At 43.8% G+C, this 22,393-nt stretch overlaps 2 protein-coding genes across 2 annotated transcripts in view; both read left to right on the top strand.

Annotated features, from left to right (window-relative positions):
- The first annotated feature begins 609 nt into the window (after positions 1 to 609).
- LOC128707931 (sorting nexin-17) lies at positions 610 to 4,967 on the top strand. The gene is made up of 6 exons (XM_053802888.1): positions 610 to 672; positions 3,241 to 3,433; positions 3,510 to 4,228; positions 4,293 to 4,526; positions 4,602 to 4,709; positions 4,785 to 4,967. Exons 1-6 carry the CDS (start codon positions 610 to 612, stop codon positions 4,965 to 4,967), a joined length of 1,500 nt encoding a protein of 499 aa, XP_053658863.1.
- A 2,963-nt stretch (positions 4,968 to 7,930) lies between these two features.
- Positions 7,931 to 22,393, top strand: part of LOC128718974 (tyrosine-protein kinase-like otk) — a 44,702-nt gene continuing 30,239 nt past the window's right edge. The window contains exons 1-3 of the mRNA XM_053812592.1: positions 7,931 to 8,018; positions 11,848 to 11,976; positions 12,080 to 12,265. Of these exons, the coding sequence (XP_053668567.1) occupies positions 7,931 to 8,018; positions 11,848 to 11,976; positions 12,080 to 12,265 (403 nt within the window). The remainder of the gene's footprint in view (positions 8,019 to 11,847; positions 11,977 to 12,079; positions 12,266 to 22,393) is intronic.

Genomic DNA, 22,393 nt, shown 5'->3' with positions numbered 1-22,393 from the left:
TTCACATATTAGTGAAATTGTGAGTTTGGAGAAAATCAACTTGTGCCCTGGTGCTCTGTGTAGGAAGGAGCTGTAGGAGATTGTGTGTGCCCAGAGTTGCGAGCGGATTGCTGCTGAATAGATTAATCTGTGCGGATATTTTTCCAATTAAACCCAATCGTTGCAAGTGCACCCGTGTATGCAGACGAGTGTAGTATCATTTCCGCAACGATATAACTCGCAATCCAGTTTGGCAGTAACGCGTAGGATGATCGTGTGGAAACCTTGCCACATCCCACAGAGTTACAGCCATTCCATCGAGTAAAGATGTGAAAAGTTGCTAAAAGTGTTTGGTAAAACGAAAAAAAAAAACCGGTACTCTTGTAGGTATCCGACACCGAAACAAACGGTTGGGGAAAGAAAAAAAAAAGCTTAACCGACACGTAATGAACACCATCGCTATAACCTTGTTGACAAAGCTGTACTAGGGCATACGCTAATAGGGTTAAAGTTTGCAGCTGCAAGCGGATGTTGACCTATGTCCGTGTACCAGACGAAAGGCCAGAATCTCATCGCCGAAACAGTACACCGCACATTTTCCGCAAATATACGTAGCCGCTAGCAGATAGGATGCACTTTTCGATACCCAACACACAAGAGTTCGTATCCGATGGAAGCGGATCATCGTACACGGTAAGGTTCCTTCCGTCTTTCAGCACCACGTCCCAAGGTACCCGTTGTTACCGCTTACATCTAAGTTTATCCAATTAAATTTCCCTTCTGCCCGACAATTGATTGCGTCTATTTGGCACTGGGCGTAGTAGTAGTAGCCGTTGGAATCGAGCGCTTGCTGCTCTGATTGCTTCTTTGTACCGCAAGCCTGCCAAGACGTGGAGAAGGCGATTACGCTTTTTGGGATGGAAGTTTTTCACTTTGCGTTCCAACAGCGGTTCCATGGTTTGGATTTGCGTTTTGCTGCACTTGAGAAACCGAACCGATGAGGCGTGATGAAACAGGGGGGTTGCTTTCGTTCTTCATTCCATCTTCCTACTAGCCGCAGAAAACACGTAACGAGTAACGTTGGTCATTGTGGAGGATTTCCATGTTCCAGACCATCTCGTCGTATCGGTCATCAACGCCCAGCTCGTATCGTTCTTTCCGCGTGCGTCTAATGCACTCGCCCTTCTATGGTCTGGGCGTGATCCCTCATCAACGCTTTCTTTGACGAGTGCAGTAAAATGGTAGTGAGTTTGTATAGGATCATTTCCACTTTGCTATGAAGCGCATCTACAGTCTGACTGCCTATTAATTGGAGCAGAACAGAGCTATTGATATTTTATGGTCTGGAATTCGCCCCTGTGCTAAGATATGAGAAAGGAGAGAGATTTGCTTTAAAAATTAGTCCAGTCTAAATAAAATTAAGGTATTGGCAGAAGCGATCGTTTAAAAACTCAACATATCATCATATTGAAGAATATGCGTGATGATAAATCAGGTTTAATATCTCGGAGAGATGGCCGTAGCTTATAGTAAATTATTCACTCCTTCAGCTCAGTGGAAATGCAGGGTTTGCATAAACAAATCTGTCAACATATACGGAACGAACTGTATAACGAACGAACGGACATTTTAAAACTCCACATACTTTTGAATCCTTTGTTTTCCAATTGTTTCCTGTCTTATGCATGAGAGGCATTATTTAATTCTGATATTTGTGGCCGTCGATAGATATATAGATACTATAGATATAGAGAGAGCTATTGAGACTCAGGGTAACCACTTTTTTTACTTTTCGGAAATGTATAGTGCTGCCACTTATGGAGCAAAAGAATTGTAATGTGCCGCAAAGATAATGCTGTCCTTCTCAACTCTGCGTTGGGATACAAGAAGGGACTTATCATCATCAAAATCCGAATGGATATGAAGTCCTGCTCATTAAGAAATTGGACACATATCACTCATTATGAAATGGTCAATTTTCGATGTAGAAAAATGTCTTTACGTCAAATCAAAGATGATTGAGGATATGCGATGTACACTATTGTTGCAAGAATTTTCGGAACTTTCCTGTAATGCCACAGGAATCACATCTGCTTCCACACAACCGGTTCGGCGACTTCAGTAGTCATTTTTGGCAGTTGTGAAAAATTACTAGAATGATGAGATGTATAATTTCAAGTGATACCCAAAACGGTCTAGGTGTAGGTACGTTCCATCGTGATTGGCTCAAAAGACTATCCTTGCTGTTTGGTGAAACCCTGTTGCCACTTTCTATTGCAGATATTGTGAAAACCGGCCACTTTTCCAATGTTTGTTCGATATACATTCGGGTTAGAGTTATGCTGCCCTGGTCCATATTTTGGATCGAATCTATTTTCGACCGCACCGTTTCAACGCACCAAACAAACTGTATAAACAAACCGGCTCTACGACCCGGCGGTTACTGTCGATACGCACGCAATGGCCAAACGGAATGTTTAATGAGTAGGAATCGATCTATTCGGGGCGTAAAAAGGGCTGTGTATGAGATAAACTCTGTGGGTCGAGAAACTGCTGTCCAATATTTGTGAAGTGAAGAAAATACTGGGGAACACCCGTTGACTCGTTTTATTGATTAATCCGCATGGACCAGTGCGTTTGCTTGACTGATTTACTCTGATGTTTCGAACCAAAGAATATGATGAGCAACGTCCTTTACTTCTTTTTATAGTTACCCTTTTTTCATACGTATAAAATAAACATTTGAACCTTCGGTCAAACCGCTCGTGATAAGAGCAGGATCGTAAAAGACGGGGCGAGAATTAAGGCAAAATCCACTTGTCCTTGGCTACCACTCTAATGGTATACGTTTTAAGCACCGCTTCATTGTTGTTGAAGTAAAGAGTGAAGACATGAACGCTGCGCTATTTTTTGTCCAATCGGTACCCAAAAAACTGTGAGAAATCGTGTTGGAACGATCATGTACAAACCTTTTAAAAGCAGACGATGGATGGAATCATTTAAATAAAAACTGATTTATAATTGGCGGCTAGTTGAACTATCTTTCGTCGTTGGGTGTTGGAAATAGCTGGAGGTGCATAAGATGCGTTCTAGTTTTGTATTACTAACAATGTTGGATTCAAAATCGTTTCACTTCATTGCATGACGGTAGCGTAATCTTGTATTCATTGATTAGTATGGCATGACATTTAATTCTTGCCGGATTCCCATTTCAGATTATTTCCTAAAAAATGTTATTGGTTTGCTTATAATTCTTTACAGGGCTTCAACATTCACATAAACGGCAGTTTTCACTGTTGCCTTCGATACAAGCAGCTGCACAGTCTGCACGAACAGCTTAAAAGGTCTCTACCGTCGATCGCACTTCCCAGCTTTCCTCCAAAGAAACTGCTCTCTCTCACACCGAACCAAATCGAACAGAGGCGTTTGAGCTTAGAGCGTTACATACAGCTAGGTAAGAATATACAGCGCATCTTGATACTTTTCGATGAGATAATAATCTTTTCTTTTCCTACACACTTGTTTTGCAGTGGGCCAGGATCCGGTACTGTGCCGGTCGGAGTTATTGCGCGCGTTCTTGTTGAACGCTCAGCAGGAGTCTTCATTTACCGAATGTAGTGAGGTAACGCTGGACGTTTACCTTATGAATGGCTACCGAATATCGGCCAACGTCTACACAACCGAGTGCACGAGCAAGGTGCTAGAGAAGGCTTGTGCACTGATCGATCTACCGAAGGATCGTGCCTGCTACTTTGCGCTCTACCTAATGCGCAAGGAGCCAAACGGCGAGTTGACGATCGTAAAACGTTTGATGGATTTTGAAGCTCCGTACATTTCAGCGAAGCGTTGGGATGAATGCAAGCTGGTGCTGCGCACCGGATTCTGGGATCCGTGCTATGATGTCGAGCTGATGCGTGATCGGATCGCGCTTAATCTGCTCTACATCCAAGCGCTCAGCGATGTCGAACGGGGCTGGATCGTAACGTCCCGCGATCTTAGCGAGCAGCTCACAAACATGCAGGCGCGGGGCAGCAAGAGCGAATATCTGGAAGTCGTCCGGAAGCTACCACTGTACGGATGTCTACAGTTTCCACGTGCCAATGTGGACTTTCCCGAACCGAATACGATAGCGACGGTCGTGCTGGGAAACAAGGAACTCAATTTGCTGACATACGAGGGCAAAGAGATGCAGGAAACCAAATTCAAAGTCACGCGCATCCGCTGCTGGCGTGTAACTCCTATTCATATTGTAAGTAGCCCGTGTGTGTCTGAGCGTAATAGGATGATAATGAGTTTGTCTTTACTTTTGCAAGAATGAAGAACAATCCTCAACTGTTAATGGTCGCTTGCAACAATCATCCCAACCATCGCCATCACAATCGTCCACGATCAGCTTGGAGCTTTCGTTCGAGTACTTGATGGCGAAAAACCAGCTCAAGTGGATTACAATCTATAGCGAACAGTCGATGCTTATGTCCGTGTGCCTTCAGTCGATCGTCGATGAGCTGCTCAATCAGAAGAATGGATCCGATCCCGCACATTTGCAGGTTACTTGTTGCGTAGACCTTCTTCAACTGACCTTTTTATTGATATTCGTGTTTTGGCTTTTACAATTCCATTAGAACCCACAACATGTAGATTATACGCCATTCTGCTACATTCGACGAGATGGATCAAATCATTGCATAACTGATTCTTGTTCAACCGATACTCTCTGCAATCTAGTTAATGTAAGTGTGTGTTACATACATTCGGCATCGTGTTGCGACACATTTTACATAAAAGTCCTCTGTCAATATTTGCAGAACGATAGTAGTAGCAACAACGGAACATCGAACCAGGCGACGCAACAACAACACTCCACAAACAACGGGTCTTCCTTTATTCGACGCAAATTGAAGGAGTTCAACACGACAGTACGCTTCAAAAATGGCAAAGATTCCGTGCAGAACGAAGCGTTCGAGTGGATCGGTGACGACGATCTTTAGAACCTTTGTACAGGGAATATTGCTTTTTTGATAACGAATTTACTCTCCACGTCCAAAACCAAACCTCATCCTTTCCTTTTTGTTACTCATGGCTTGTAGTATATAGTACGGTAGATGTAGTCAACAACGACGGAAAGACAGGATCATATTGTTTACTCCTCTTCTTTTTTGTATCTTCATTGTGTTCAATTGTAAAGAATGTGGTAACACCGGTTGCCACTGAAATAATACCGGCACTATAGTGTGATACACTACACAATAAGAGTAGTGTACTCCCATGTTGCAGGAAAAGTTTAGGTGAGCAGTCAGTGGGAATAATCATTTATACAAGTGCTATATGTTTGGCCTATGCTTGCTACGAATTTCTCCATTATCAATCGATTCTATATTTGAACGTTAGTTTGTTCTAGGACGTGATACACAGTGCAGAGATAACTAAAATGTCCAACAACTGTATTTTGTAACAATGTAGCCATGTGGTTTAGGATATAGTCATGTCGAGAAGACATGAATCAAAGCACGCCTGAAGGTGCGTAATAAACGGCAACCAATAACGGTAGATTAATGTTTGGCAGATGTATGATTAAAGGGTCTTTAAGTTTATAATTTATTTACACAGAATCACTCTTAGCCAAGGCCCCGCCCTTCCATACGGATCCACAGGGATAAAAATTGAATTCCTGAAGAAAGTGAATCCAATTACACGATTTTTTACGACGTCCTCGTAGTCGTAGTACGTCGTACTGAATGAACGTTCAGACACGATTGCCGCTCCGGTGTGATTTGCCCTGCTTAGAATTTCCATTTCAAATGGTTCATTAGTAGATGGATTGGTTTCTCTATAAGAAATCCCTGATATCATTACCAAATTCATTGAGGGTAGCTGTCCTACAAGGTTGTTTAGTACGTAATCGGGACATAGCACGATAGTTTCGAATCCCTTTGACACAAACCACTGATAAGCTTCGTACATCCGGATCGCGGAATACTCTCTGGTGATGTCATTAAATGCGATGTTTTCTCCATCACAGATTACCATTCTTCGGCTTTCCGGTGGTATCGTCAAATCTGTTATGGCCAAACGCGTTGGATTGTAGTCGCTTGATACGACACTACTACGGGACATTCCGGGACGGTTGGGGCGTGACATCGCGGTACGCTTTTTGCTTACAGCTAGCCGGTGATTCGGAGCTGGATATTTTGAAGAAGTTGTTCGCCTTTTTTGTTGCCTTTTCAATGATTTGGGATCGCCACGTACAGAAGGTTTACGGGAGTTGGCTGCCATGGTATGAGATTTTTTACGGCTAAATTCTTTAGCTTTAAATACGTGTCCGAAAATATAGAATTTTAACGAAAGAACTTCCTAACAGCAGAATGTTTGAACCAAAACTGATGATGATTATAATCCATAATGGTTACTTCGATTGTACTTCGACTTACCAGACTGATGTGATTTTATCTTCAGACATTGCTATTTGTCCAAAACGCTTTTTTATTTTTATGGTACACACTGTATTTCACACTAATCCATCTGACGTTAAACGCACCTTAACTAACACCACCGGAAAAGCGTCAAACAAATTTAGCGTCACCGGCGTAGAAATATGTAAACAAAGAGCAGGACATAAAACGGAAGAGCACATAACTTTTCTTTGGAGTACTAAGATAGAGAGAACACGGAAGAGAAAGAGAGCACAGATGAAGGGCAGGAATTGAAAGAGTGTGCGTATCATTTTCATTTCATTCCATTCTCTCGAACAATTTTTTATGCGTCTCGCCATTACAGGGTTAGTCAATTTGGGAATGTTTAAAATATTTTCAATATCTTTTACACATCATGTAATAAAAATGTGAAATAACATACATGTACAGTGGAAATTTATTGATGAACCGTAGGTATTTTACTATTTCCTTAGTATATTAACTATATCGGAGCCCTGCACCTTTGACTAAACCTATTTAAAAGCACAGTACATAATAAGAGAGAACGGGAGAACGAGCGAATACGGCAACAGTGAGAGCAATGCAGAGCAATCTCATTGTATCCCTTTCCCTCCTGTATTATCCGCAAATGAGCGAACTATTCGTGTTGCGTGCGTTTGCGTTCAGTTGCGCTGGAAGAGTTGTGTTGCGTATCCCGACAGAGTCGGACGCTAAAATTACGTGCAGTGCAAGTCAAGCGTCTATAGAAACGATTAAAACCGGCTAAACTTGGATTTTTACCCTTGTGTAGTGTGTCGATTTTGACCGGCATTTTCAGACATAAAACACAAAAATAATGTGAGCGTGTGCGTGGTTTTGGAAAACAAGTTAAACGAAAGATAGTTGCCAAATGTAAGCGAAACATCTTCAACATAAACAAGTGTTATCAATCAACAAAAACTGCAGAATTGTGTTGCTAATGCCATTAACAGATTGCATGAGAAGAGACGGAATCCATTTCAAGAAAGCAAGATTGTGAACTGAAAATCAAATCATCTATCTTCGATGCGGCAGTACAACAAAGGAAGCAGTAAGTTTTAGAAGATAGAGAGTAGGCGAGATAGCAACAACAACCGGCAGCCAGCATCTTCTTCTCGTTCATTCGAGCCAGCGTATTTGGTGTGTGCAGTGTATTAGAGTGTGTGCGTGGACGCGTATGTGTATGTGAAGTTGTTCAGGTTTGCCAAAAACTGCATCAAAATGCAGCACAACCGTTCATCGTCTTCGTCGGTGTCGCGTGTGTCGTGCTACAGTGCATTGTCCGGCGTTTGATAAGACGAAGCGAGATGTATTAATGCAACCCGCGTGCAGCATCCGATGCAGTTTGATTGCTTGGGTTAAGGTGCGTGAAAGAGGTAGACCGGGCAGATAGGAAGGAATTGTTTTGCCAGTGCATGCAGGTGCTGTTCGTTGAATAAGTGATTTTTGTTTTGGGGTGGGGTTTGCTTCCGAAAAGAAAGAAAGTGCATTGTGCTGTCGAAATGCAATCAAAAGCAAGAACAGTGATTCGTAGAATGGCGAGATTGAATTGGACGATGTTGCTGGTGCTGCTGGTGCAGTTCGCTTTCGGTAAGTACAGACGAGGTTGCAGCCACCGTCCCGATTTTCTTCCGTTTTTATTCCTAAATCGTTAAAATTAATTGATTCTTCGGAGGATCGCTCTCGTATACCAGAAGTTCAATGATTTCTTAACATTAACGTTAGTTGATTACTTTTCGAACAAGATGATGTCTGATGATGTGTAGATGTCTTGTCTGTAGATGGTTTCAGTTTTGCTATCTGTTTTAACTGATTGTAATAAGTTTTCTTATGTGTACCATTATTCTTAAAAGCCAAAAAGCCCCATTTGTCGCATAGAAATTCGCGGCACTTCAAACATTCAATGTGATAAGGGAAAGTCAATTGCTCCGACGACGGCGGCAACGGTTTCCTTTCCGGGGGCACTCGCTAAGTTGGCCCAATGTTTGCCAAAATGGACTTTTTCCTTATCGCACTCGAGTGATCTCTGGCACTCTGGTACTGTGGTTTCACACTCGCCCTCCCCCGGTTTTCTCTCCTTCTTTCACCACTATTTGGAATAGATTTCTTATCAAAATAAAAAGGGCATAGCAATTATTTTGGAACACGTTTTTTGCCATTGGAATCAGAAGTTATTTCTTTATCATTGCTTCGAGTTGCTCGATTGCTGGTAATCGTAATCTTTCTTCTGTAATAATGGAAGAGAAATTTGAAGTCGATTGATACCGACTCACCTTAACGCAGAGGTTGTGCCAATTTGAATATAAAAGAGACCACATTAAAGAAAGTCGCTTACTTTCTTAAATCCTTTTACGTAGCATCGGTAATCAAATGTTTGACGACTAGCATCAGCCTTAGGCCACAACCTCAACGATACCTACTTGAACTTTTTGAATATTTATCTTTAATAAAATAAGGTACGATCAATGAACGTTTCTTAAACAAATACAACCAACAGTAGAGGGATAACAACAAATGTAAAAACTTATTTAATACTTTTGCTACTCGCATTATAAGGAATCCAATGAAATTCCGTCGAATGTTTCAATTTACCAAAAAAAGTATCGTAACGGTTAGGAAAAATGGTTCTCCTGAATATTGCTGCCGTTAATAAGGACGAGTAGAAACAATTTTGGTGGAGCTGCCATTTCTTGGCATTGCTATTATGTTTGCTAGCGGTTGTGCAGCGGAAGATTGTCGGTCTTTACTTTTTACGAGAGTACAGTAAGAGATCGGAATTTGCCATCGGGAAAGTGGGAAAGCATAGCCGCAACACTCAACATGCAAATGGAACAGCTTTCCTTTAGCATGTGTTGATTTTTTGCTTTACTTCACGTGAGCAAACAAAAAGCTCCTACGCTTTAGCATTGGTGGAAAATCCCAAAAATCATGGTGACACGTGTGACAAATCGCACACCTGCACGCACATGAATCCGGTCACCACGTGCTCTCTGGTGTCCTGAAACCACACGTCTCTTAAGAATGTTGTTGTATTTGCGTGGCCAAGGAGTTAGGTAAAACGCCCGGAAAACGGTCCCAATAAATGGCAGGATTAAGTTTTCATCGACACGCGATCGAAAAAGGTGAAATGAAATAAAAAAGGGAAAATTAAGGACCACCCGAAACGGGCTTGAAATACACGGCAAACGGGACACGAAACCGTTTTGTCGTCAAAATTCGAGTCCCTGACAGTGGGTGGAATAAACAATGAGACAGTTTGAAGACAGTTTGTCCCCAGGAAGTGCGAAACGCGACTTTATGGCTCGTCCGAACCCCCGGCGCAAGGTAACAAGCGGAAACATTCGTTCGCTTTTTGGCGTGTTTTGTCATCGCAAATCGTGTGGACAGGAACCTCCAACCCAGCCAGCCCTATGCTTCCGCTTTAGAAATGGCAACGCCAACTGGTGCTCTTGGTTTGGAGCCACTTGTTTGTGTGTCCCCATTTGTTGTTATGTAGTTGTTGCAGCGGAAATAAATAGAATGACGTCCTTTTTGCGCCCTCCTTTCCACGCTGCTTCGGATTCCGGTTGGTTCGGGCTGCAGGCTCGGGAAATGGTTCATTAATTTTTATGCCAGTGTTGCCAATGCGCAAGAGCAAACGCTCGCTCTTCATCCCATTGCACAAAAGGGGCCAACGAGTCGCACGGAAAATGCATGCCGAGCGTTTTGGAGCCCTTCACGCAGAAAGGGCCATAGCCGGCTGTTAATCCGGCGAACTCGCATTCCTCGAAATGGATTCCATTCATCCCTGGGACAAGGCATCCAATGGCAACGGGGGTGAACGGAGGTTATTCTAATTAAAAAGTTTACTATTCGTGTGCAATAAATTGTAATTTGCTTTTTCCTGCCCTTGGGCCACGCGGAGCACCAGCATCCTATAAAACCGTTCGGCTCTAATGGTGCTGAAAAGCCACCATTATTATTATTTTTAGTCCGATGATGATGGATTTGTTGGCGCTAATGAGCGGCACGGGATTAATGTTTGTTACGTTTTGCCAGGGCAAAGCGCAACAAAAAGCTCACGCGACACAAATCATGTTCGTCCGATCAGGTGAATCGTTGGGTGGGACGTTGGAACTGGAACCGTTGGTTGGCATGTTGCGTTTTGAATTTCTGCGTAAGCTTTTCTATATTGAGGCATTCTTTTGTGACAACTTTGGTAACCAAGTTGATGGAGAATGTATTTAAGCTAAAGCATGATAAGAAAACCTAGTGACTCATAATGTACTCTCGTAAAATGGTCCCACTGAATGAGAATTCTGTTATAAATCGAAATATGTTCTCAACATCCAGTATATAACATCATAAGCAGTAGGAAAATCAAAATTAGTGTACTGCCAGGTGAAGATAACACACTTCCGCCCTAACTCCATTTTACACTCCCACCTAAGCAGTTACGTACGGTGTGTAAAGTGTAAAATACGTCCTGTTTTACGCTCGAACTGCCATTCCCGAAGTTTTGTACGCCGTTTAACGACACACGCAAATATGCACGATAATAACATAATTTTCACCTCTAAAGTATATCAAAATTCATGTGCCAACGTTTCCCCGCATTGCCCGCAGAACGGAACCGCTTCGTTTGCACCCTTTCGCACACGTTAGTGGAAACTTCTTGCCGGTTGGGAAATGGCACCTTCACTTTTATCGGAAGTAGAAAATCAAATTCCATAAAAGCAGCCCTGTTCGTAGCATGGAAGAGCGCGATGGCCCGGGAATGTCGAGAAACGTCGTCAGAGTTATCGCTTATCTAGAATCTCGGAAAAATCAGTTCCTAAACCGTTCACACCTTCTCCTCGAAAGATGGGGTGAGGTTGTGTCCTAGAATCATGGCAGAAACTTCCTAACTATGTTTCAAAATTCTTGCACCGAAAGCGTTGGTTCCAAAAGCGAACCCCATTTTCGTTACGCCCTTTTTGTACCGAAAGCCAATCTCTGCGTGACGGTTCGGCACGGTTGTCATACCTGGGCCTGGAATGGAACGCTCGACAACAGTCAGTTGCCTGCGTTCAGGGGTTGAGTTTGATGACAGTAGTTCTCACCGTGCTGATAGAAAATCGTTTAACATTTTTATCGATACCGCGTGCTGTGCTGCCTTCATCGAAAAGGTCCTAAGCAACTGTGGAAACACTAGACAGTTCCCAAAACTGGGAGCAAAAGGACCTGGAAACTGGATCGATTAGACGTTGCTTGTTGAACAATACAACTATGTTTCATCTTTGCAACCCGGCACCCGGCACCTGCTGGTAATGGGAAAGTTCTTACCCGCTTTTCTTTTTTTTTCACTTGTTCTAAACAAGCTCCATGTATTTTTCTGATTAGTTTTTGTTCCCATCTTATCAACCCGGCCACACTCATTCTTTTTTTTCTGTCATTGCAGCTACGGTTCGGTGCGAGTTCCAGTTTACCGTGACGCCCCAGAACCGGCAGGTGTTTGAAGGTGAACCGGTCACATTCGAGTGTCGTGCACTGTTTGACGATGAGATCGATTTTTCGTGGACGAGAAACGGTAAGGCTAGTGCGCCCGAAAATATGGTTCCGGTTGCAAATAATTAAGCGCCCCATTGCACATTTCTTTCCCAAACCATTTCACCGACATCCTCCCATTCTAGGTGTCCCTGTTCCGGTACACGAGCGTCTAAATTTCGGTACACCGCAGCGCATTTACCAGAGCGGTTCCAATCTCCATATCCGGACGGTCAACGGCACGCTGGATCAGGGCGACTACGTGTGTTTGGCGACGGCACGAGCCTCCGGAGCCCGTGTCGCATCACCCGCTGCTACCTTGAACGTTATTGGTGAGTGTCAGCATGAAGTTTGCATACTGCCTAATCCAGCTATCTAAAATCACAAATATATATGTGTGCCCTCGACCAATTCCCTTCCACGACCCGATGGGTAATGCGCCCCGATGAAACTTGTACCATAACTTCACACTCCACACCCGGACGGTATTGAAGAAAGGAAAAATTAAGCCGCACCGGATCCAGACGCGCCCCAGGGACAAGTCACGTGCTGGTCAAAATTATTACTCTATTAGTGGAGCGTACAGTGCAGAGGAGCATTGGGAGCTTCCAAAAAAGCACGACGCGGGTGGCGAATCGAAATTGGATACAATCGTTGGGCAGCAAAATTTAACGCCAAAATGGCCATAATTCGACCTGGCCTATTTCCACCACAGCCCGGGAACCAGGATATATGCAAGGGATGGTGAAAAATATTAGATTTAATTAATCCCACCCTGGGGCCGGGACCGAACACAGGTCTTTTTGTCCTGCTTTTCTCCCTGTCTGCACGAGACACGCACAGGGATGGGACGGATTCTGTATGGGTCTTGCATTAATTCACCATACGTATGGTGGTGGTAGCTTCGAGCGTGGTAATGAGCTACGGGATTGTTTGTCCGTGCCCGGGGATCGTTAACCTGTGACCCGCGTAATGGGTAAATGTGATACTTTTTTGGAGAGACCACTCTTGACCCAGATCTTAATACACATTTGCCAGGGTTCCATTTGGAGGAAACTCTATTTCGGATGGCATTACGATTATTTATTCTGCATTCGCAAAAGCCATTTCTTTATCAACTTTATGTTCTTCTTGCTATAAGCAGGTGAGGTAACTGACACGCACCCAGGGTGTTGAGGATGTTCGGGAAGGAGCATTTTAGCAACAGTTTTATAGAACCATTTAAAAGTACTTCACCTGCATGCGATGGTTTGCTGAAGAGATGAATAATTAACATGATTAAATAGAAGTGAATTTTTCATCCACCCTGTCTGCTCACGGATGGAATGTTTCAATGTTGTTCCACACTTTGAACAGAGATAATGGATATTTCTTTCATTAGCGGAAAGAGAAGTTCTGCTGGAAATCGTTTAATTTTTAAACAGTGTAGAAGTTTGTGAAGATTTTCTGTTAGTAATAAAATATCAGCTAGCGATTGGGGAGAGAAAGTAATTTAATTTCATTACATCGTTTGTGCTTGATTAGTGGAACAGCTAATCATGTTTCACTAGTTGTTCTGTTTAAAGATTAGTAAATCAATATGATCTATTGTAATGCGCGTTATATCTTGCGGAGCCTGCCCGCCACAGTTAATGTAAAATAAACAAATTCATAAATACAAAAATCTGACTTACGAACAAGTTGGAGTTCCTGCACCATATTACCCTGAAAGTACCTTTCGGCAAACGAACTTGTTTAAATGCCCATAAAAAACTCAATGCCCCTCAACAGTACACCTAACCTAAGGAAAATGTAATCAAGGCGGAAAACATAACCCCTCTGCTCGGTGCCGATGCAGTTCTAATGAATGGTTCAGGATTCGTTACATTCCCGCCTTTAGAATGCGAGAAAAAGAGGCCACTAGCAATCGTCGTTTTTTAGGTACTGCAAAGCAACGTCAAAGAGAAAAGAACACCACGAGGGAAAACTTCAACCGAACCGTTCCCGGTGACTAATCTCGGTGACTAGTTGTGGGCAGAGTTTTTCGAGGGAAGTCAACACAGCTTCTGTTATACTCCAACGCGACACTCATTTCCCTCAGCACACGGAGGTCGAACTCGGTTGCAGGGTGTGAGAGGCAAATAACTATAAAATTTTATGGCTCATCCTGGCGCTGCCAGCAAACAACCAGGCCGCACACGACGATGATGATGTAGCCGGCAGCTACTGCTTATACGCCTGTAGTTGTGCATATAGGAGTTTTGTGTAAAGTGAACTTCCTTTTTTTGTGATATAACGATGGAGATGTAGTGGTGCATCACCGTGGCAACGCAGTAGAGCTAGCAGCCGGGATATTATGGTAGACCGGTTGTGCATTGTTTTTCCGGGGCGACTACTCAGGTGGCAAGCAGCACTACTGCTAGAAGTTTGCTACTTTCCGTTCCATTATACCAAAGTTCCCCCGGTGCTTTTGTTTCAGTGAGGATATCCGCACTTTTAGAGAATGAGGGAAGTTGCGGTGGAAAATATTTGCTCCCGGCTTGCTTTGTTCGTTCTCGAGGAAGCAACAACGTTAGGTTGAATGGATAAGTCTCTGGATACAAAGATCTTGGTGCAATCATTCATTACTTACCCTTACTATTTCCTTATCCGATTCAGCATTAGGTCGCTCACATTGGGAATGTGGAGTGTAATGTAAATGAGAAAGTAGATAGTGTAAACCACAATGTCAATGACCGGGCTGGTAGTCCAGTGGCAATCAACACCCTCTAAGCTCCGATTTTATTTTCCCTTAATATATATTCTCCCGTCAAAATGGTTAGACAGAAATACAAACTTCAATTTGACAACACCTCAATATAACTTTTCATCTCATCCCTTCATGAACCTTCGTCAGCGTGTGGCATAATGCTGTTGCAGTAGTATCATCTGCACTCGATGCGCATCGATACCGGGGACGGGTTCAGTGTTCGAGTGAGCATATTTATTTCAACATTAGCATTAACGACCACAGACCATTATCATCCCCGGTACGGCGCAGGGAGCGAAAGTCGTCGTTGAATGCATTTCTGATAAGAGCTGCCTGAAGTAGATACACTAAGGTTGATACGTTGAACGCACACCAACTGAGGGCTTAGAATGATGAAGAAACTGATGGAGGGCTCGACCGTTCGTCTACACGGCTGGCCATAAAAACACGATACCCCATATCCGTACAGTCTCTCTGGAGCATCCCTACATCCCCGGCCAGGGAATACACAGCTTGGGTATCACACACCGTGAAATTGTTGTAAAATTAACGAGTGCACGTGAATGAGTCTTAAATTTCCGAATGCTTAACGTGCATGCGTGCAAGATTGTATGAATTTCGCAAACCAGTTTGCCAGTGTGGCGGAATGAGGCAGAAAATCTTCTCGAGGCGGAAAATTTTCAAACACTGTTGTAGCAAAGCAACGGTTCCAGGCGCAGCAGGGTTGGCTTGGTTTTCCGGCAACGTTTAATCCATTTATCAAAGAAACCCATAATTCAAAGCTAAAAGAATTGAGCGAAGAAAAAAATGGGAAGTAAAAGGATGGCTATGGACGATGGAAAGCTTTTGTAACGCTTTGAACACTCGTCGTTGGCTGGCACTTCGATGGGTAAGCTTGTTAAAAAACCATCGCGTGAACTCATGAACATACAGGCGGCAGCGATATCTTAAATGTGTTCCATTTTTGTGATGTTTTTTTAAGACCTTTTTCTTTTGGGGGTAGTTTTTTTTGTCCTCGTCACATTGGAACATTTGAAAGCTTGAACGAAGCCGCATGGTATGGTGTGTGTGTGTGTGTGTGTGTGTGTGTGTGTGTGTGTGAGAGAGAGAGAGAAGGTATTATAATGAATCAAACTACGTTACTGAAAGATGTGTGAAAAATGGCGCTTCTTATAGTCAACGAGGTGGCCGATGAGGTGAAAGTAATAAAAAGGATCGTCCAAAGAAGTCTACTTCGAAAGCTTTTGCCGTCACTTTCGCAAAGGCATCGACCAAGCACGAACACCCCCGTTAAAGTGCTGCAAGATTAAGCTTCTCATATTACGTTGGAATTACGGAAACCTCCATCCGTTGAGACTGCTTGATCGCAAAGTTATACACTGCTGCACCGAGTGACACGTAAAGCAAATAAACAAATATGGTTCTGCTCCTTCTGTGTTCCCCTACGACTCGTTGAACCGCAAACGAGAGGTTGCTCATAATTTCATTACACACGGTACGGGCCGGTTATCGTTTCGCCGTACAAACAGATCCACTTTGCTTCTCCTACAACTCCTTACACTGTGCCGAAATACTCCAAAATTCAGCGAGTCGTCAGCGGACTCCACCGGACCCCTTTTCGTTCCTCCGCCAGTGCCGACAGTGACGATGATGACGAACAAGTGGGTATACAGTTCAAGTGGTCTCTCGAGTCTGGAGTGGCTGGATGTAAGCGAGATGCGGCCATAGTGCCGGAGTCTTCCGTAGCCAGCCAGACGACAAACAAAATGGCAACAAAACTTCCTTCCTTGCTGGAAGTATGCACTAGAAAAGCATCGAGGGAGTGTGTTTGGTTGGTTCCCTTTTTAATGCCAGCAAACGCTTCGCTGCACGTCGTCAATCCACGCTCCTCGTGTTGCCATTCAACGTAGCACTGCCGGAATCAATGACGAGATTGTGTTAGAAGAACTCCCTTCTGGTTAGACGATTTCTGGAATAGGTCGACTACATAGTGCGCACACACACGCCGGCGTTGGCCGTGGTTCAGGTCAGGTTCGCTCCGGTTCGGAGTCGGGAATAGGGAATGGGCTCGTCCGCATCCGCAGCAATAAAAACTGAAATCCGTCGTAAAGTACGTAATTTACGATTACGCCAACTTACGCTAGCTCTGAGACGCGCTTTGCCGAAGACTTACACGCCCGTTCCTGCTTTATGTTGCAACGAATTCGTAACAGGGAATTCCCTGCATACGTTCGCACATTGGTCACCACCTAAACGAATGATATTCCTTTAGATCGCGTCAGGACATGAACGGTGGATTTCCCCTTTTGCTGTTTCCGCGTGTGTTGAACGGCCGTAAAGCGATAATAATGCACAAAATTTATGATATCGAGGTGAGAGAATTGACATGGCCGAAAAGCGACAAACATTCCACGGGGAGCGGACACATACGAAGAAGAAGCAGAGAAAAAATAAACAAATTAAACGCACCCCAATAAGTCTCGGGACAGAACTATATATTTTTTTGTTCAATGTTCTAGGCACCCCTATTCTGGGGTGTGTCCATACACGGGACGTTAAGGGACCGATGAAAGTGATTACCAACGAAACTCGTACTATGACGCTCGATGGATCAGGACATCATCGAAGCAAGAGATTTTAGCAACTATCAATGTCCGAACGGAACAGGATGGGACTCCCAAACCCAAGCTGTGAGGCAAAGAATTTGTTGATGCATTCTTTTTCGATGCTAGTCGTGTCTTGAGTGTGCTCGAGACCATTGCTACTCGTCGAAGCTGCTACTGGCGACCTTCCCCAGAAAATGCATTAATGTGATCAAATGCTTCCTTTTGAAGATGCGTAGTACACGCGCGCGGCTGATGCATTTGGTTCGGTGTGTTTATTCACTTCTTGCTAGACCTGAATGCTCTACACCCTCTCACTCCGTTCGTATGAAGTCATCGTCCCTGCGTACCGTGTCGGAAGAAATCGGAAGAAATAATAAACAAACCTTCCGTTCTAACTTGGTCGATGTTAAAAAAATCTTAAAGTGACGGTGCTGGGCAGCTGACGAATACAGTCCCGTGTGTACATACTTGCACTTGAACGTGATCGGAGAAATCGGTGCTCAACGGGGAGGAACTCGGATTAGGAGGAAACCCTCGGAAATGCTCGGGACTTCTCGACTAAAAAGAAGATCAGTGCTCTCGGGCGACAACTTGGGTGTTATTTCGTAAGTTACTACCGTTTCCAAACTCACCTTACCATTCGCTTTAATGTTGTGTAAATAAAACGCAGTTAGAAATGCGTAAAAAGGGTATTCCGGTGCTGTTCTTCTGAAATCGAAACCCATTGCCAAGCGGCTGGCTGGTACTCCGTGCGCATATGCTGCACGAACACGAAGAACTTTGTTTACCGTTGGTGTGTGGAGTAAATAAATTTTAAAACAAACGGTTTCTGAAAGCCAAACCTTTAGAAGTCGCACGTTTGAAGTCGATGGAACTGAACACGTATAGCGTTAGTTCGAGCGAGTTTGAGTTGGAAATCCACTGTTAGGGTCATCGTCGGTAGCCCTGTGTACTCAAATTTCGTCCGATAAAACAAACACCAAAGAAAACACCAGCCTGAGAGCACAGCAGCAACATCCCAGAAAAGATCGGTGCAGAATCTGACCCTTGTGGCAGGAACGAGTTCTTCGACGGCTGATGTTCAGAAGACCAAAAGCCCCATACATGGCATGGCAGGAATGCTTCTTACGGTTGGCGTCTGGATTGAGAATGGAAAGCAAGAGGTCCAAAGAATGGTTCCCATCGGCAATCGGTGGCCCAGACACACACACACACACACACGATCACATACACAGAAGAAAGTCCCATCCAGATGGAAAGCGGTGGCTCCGCTAACTCTCGCTTCCATATTGAGAAGCCGAGCTGCCGTGTTTGAAGTCTGCCGGCTCCAGACGCATTCGAAGCAAAATGGTAATAAAATGAGATGAGTGTGAAGAGCCTTTGCTATTGCGGGAGGCAAGAATTTATTGGGAATAAAATTAACGACTACCGGACGTCTTGAGGATGATGGTGCACGGCACGGTTTTCGGCACGACACTCGGTCGTGTGTCTGCTTTATGATGTTTCATGGATCTCAGTGAATAACGCACCGGTTTTGCGGCGGCAAACCAACAATATGCTACTAATCAGTGCTTAATTGTTAAGAATATTTGATGGGTCCGTTAGATGAATGGCTAAATTAAAGACGGCGGCAGCGGACAACGTAACACCTGGATTATGTCAAACGTTTTTAAGTTGCGTAGGTCTTTGGTATTGTCAATCGTGAACCGAATCTGTCCTACGGTTAGTTCCGCACAGGTTTCATGTATGTTTTCTATTCATCTTATACTCTCCTTACTATTCATACCCCATACATTAGCCAACCCCTAATCAAAAGCTAATGCGAGCATTTTCCTTCCTGCGGCATGTTGTTTGTGACAGTCATTGCTGTGTCGTGATTTGTTTGCGCAATTTTTCGGGTGGAAAAGAACCTTGCTCGTTTTGATAAATTGAGATATGAAGCTGTTGTCAACAGTGGCTTTGCTGGGAGGGCAGAATAAAAAGGCACAAGGGCAAGAAGGCGATGACAGACCAGAATGGAGTTGATGTTTACACTAGGTACGTGGATTAGAAGTTCTGCCAATACGTATACACTTAGTGCTGTTTAGAAGCAAAATTATATCACAAAGAAGTATGTGTAATATCTAGACGAGAGTGAGGAATTTTTAATTTCGTTCTACATTTAGTGCCAGGTGAAGAGCGGCACAATCATTCTTACACCCATTCATCTCCTTTGCAGTATTTTGCTAGCTTGGTTGCGTATTACCAGGAAAGGAACGACTCGAGCGAAAACGGAAGATGCGCGGAACGTGAAATTTCGCATGTTTTAAGTTCCACGGCAGCGCAGACACTGGAAGTGGTTTGCTCGCGAAAGACGATCACAAGAACATGCTGACCATGCCCGGTTTTTTTGTGTCTCTCTCCCGAGTCCCATCTGCCGTTATGGCGAAGATAGCCTTTCGTTCTACGCAAGCACTACGAACCCGACATTGCCTTGCATAATAATTGCCGGCGCTGTATCACACCGTGAAGCCGGCTGTGGTGCGTCCTGAGCTGGTTGTACTGCTGCTGCACGTTGGTCGACAAAAGACCACTGCGAGTGGCTGGTTGGAGTGCAATCCTTAGTTTTGTGCCAGACGGGTTTCCCGTGTGCTTTTTTTTTTAAGCGAACAGATGGAAAATGCTTCGCCGTTTTGCATAAAAACTATCCCGGTTGCTTTCGAGGCCTGAGGTTGTGGTCTCAATATTGGATGCAGAGCGAATCCTTGACAGGAAAACCGACGGTCCAGCGCGGAAACAGAACGAGTGCGCCTGCTGCCGCGGGACATTCAGTGGTATTTTCATTTTCTACAACAGCACCATCACCTATCACCACAATCTTTCCAATCCTCTTTTTCCGCTCGGTGGAGCTTTTCTTCAAAGGTTTTTAATTTATTTACTTTTTATTTCCCGCTTTTATTTCATGTCTTGTCCGTTTTCTCCATCTCGACTACCCGCACACCGAGGGAGGGGGCGTGTTTTGCGCTTCTTTAGCAATATTGCCATTGAATGATGAACGGCGCTAAGTGGCATTTTAAGCGCGGGTTTTGTTTTATTTTATCCGCTCGCTTGCTCGCGGTTGTCTATAAATTGTCTTTGAGGGCTCTCCATTTAGTTTGAATTGTTTTTAATCAAATAAGAAACGCTTATAGTCGGTAGGACAGCAGTCTATTGTCCTTTGCGTTAGGTTGAGGTTTCTGTGTAATGAAATCGTGCAAGAATGAACTGAAAGCAATATGAGGTATGCAAATACTGCAGGTATCTTGTGATACATTCAGATAATTTTTTCATTTTCAAACCGTTTGTTAATTAACTTTATTTTAAATGAAGCTCGACTGTCAGCTGAACTCTACGAGGTACAGTCCGATTCCTACAAAAAGCAATTTAAACAACTAAGTTTAACTAAACAACTAAGCAAGGAGAACAGGTTCCAGTACATCTCGATAACATCTTTAAACTAAAACCCACTTAGACTTGACGTCCCCTTTCGTCAGGATGTTGTACATTAGTCATCATCCCATCGTCAGAAGGAATGACGTTCGCACAATTAGAATTCGAAAGCAACCAAAGGCACCGGTAATATGATACCGGAAAGGGTGTTGCGTACGTACGCGTTTCTGTATGTTCTTGCCACATTTTATTGTGTTAATCGAAGCGAATCAACGTGCGTTCTGGGTCTGGTGGTACACAAAAAGCTAGCAGAATGCGACTATGTTCTGCTGTTCAAACCAAAGCCGTCCAGAAGCAAATCATTGCATGAGAAGCGAACGTAAAAAATAACAACAGCTTGCCTTTAAGGTTAACCCCTTTTTAACATGCTAGCAAACAACCCTCCTACACGTTGCTGGATGGATGGATTACGTGGCCGTTAGGCCACATTGCTGGAACGGGGAAAGGAATTTAATGAAACATAACCATGCGTTAGGGTGGCGAAACAGGCGAATTGATTAACCCGGTCGTCTCCGGGTGTAGGTCTGTAAGAAGCGGTTGAGTGGGAGAAAAACGATGAACAGGAGATGACTCAAGCCCAGCTTCGCAGTTGTACGATTTGCATTTTGCGTACGCGATATTCAATATCCTTGCCGAGGAACGGGCCTAGTCAAAATATGTACCGCTTCCGGACAATGTTCGCGTCCTGCTTATCAGTCAGTTGGGATTTGAAAGAAAGGAAAACTGCTTCAGTGTCAGTATGGTGGATTTGTCTGTTGTATCACCAGTGCTCACTGGCCCCAGCATATTTTTCCCATCTTTCCAGCACGATTGGCCGCGTATTGTGCTGGGCGCGTATTATGTTCCCCTAGGGTAAGGGAAAGGCGTTGTTGGTTGAAGCAGCGTTGTCCAACCACACGCTAACCAGGATCGCGTTAGGGCGGAAGTTCTTGGTCGCAAATGGAAAACAGGGGGAAAACTTTCCGCTACATCCTGGTGTTTGGTGGCCCATAAACCTCGTGGTTGGTGTTTGTGTTTCCTTGTCAAAACGATCGTCATGTTGGTGTGTGGTTTTTGTTTTCCACGGTTATAGGGCGTTTTGTGTGTGTGTGTGTGTAGCAATAGGGAATATTAGGGAGCTGGTCTGGTTAAATGGTCAGTTGTAAGCGTCGTGTCCGATTATGGAAGTAGGCTGTCAAAACTCATTTAGGAAAATCAGCACTAATGAACATTTCAAAGGTACCGCCTTCATTCTCACCACCGTCGAGTGTTTGTTGTGTTGTGTGCCGGTGAAAGAAGAACATCGGAAGAAATGAATATGAGACGATTTAGAAACGGAAGGAATTGTGTACAAGTAACATTTCGAACTGAAATATTACAAGGGAAGAAGGTCTAGTTCGTCAAAGGAACAAAATATTTTAACTGGTGACGACACAGTTCAGGGTGCTCAGGATTTATGTAAGCGTTACTATGAAATAGCAAGATGAATATAGTAAAATATTATTGCACGCTATGTCTGTTCGATTGCAGAGTCTGATATCTCCACCAGTAACATTAATATACACCTAGCAAGTATCATTTCACGCGATTGATGCTATGGATCCAACAAGGCGATTTATCTCACGGTATTGCTTTTGAAGGACAAATTGTCACAAATTCGAATTTCCAATTCGAATTCC

Source organism: Anopheles marshallii, chromosome 2 (assembly GCF_943734725.1).
Source record: "Anopheles marshallii chromosome 2, idAnoMarsDA_429_01, whole genome shotgun sequence".
Lineage (NCBI taxonomy): Eukaryota > Metazoa > Arthropoda > Insecta > Diptera > Culicidae > Anopheles > Anopheles marshallii.
This window is presented reverse-complemented; position numbering and strand designations above follow the sequence as displayed.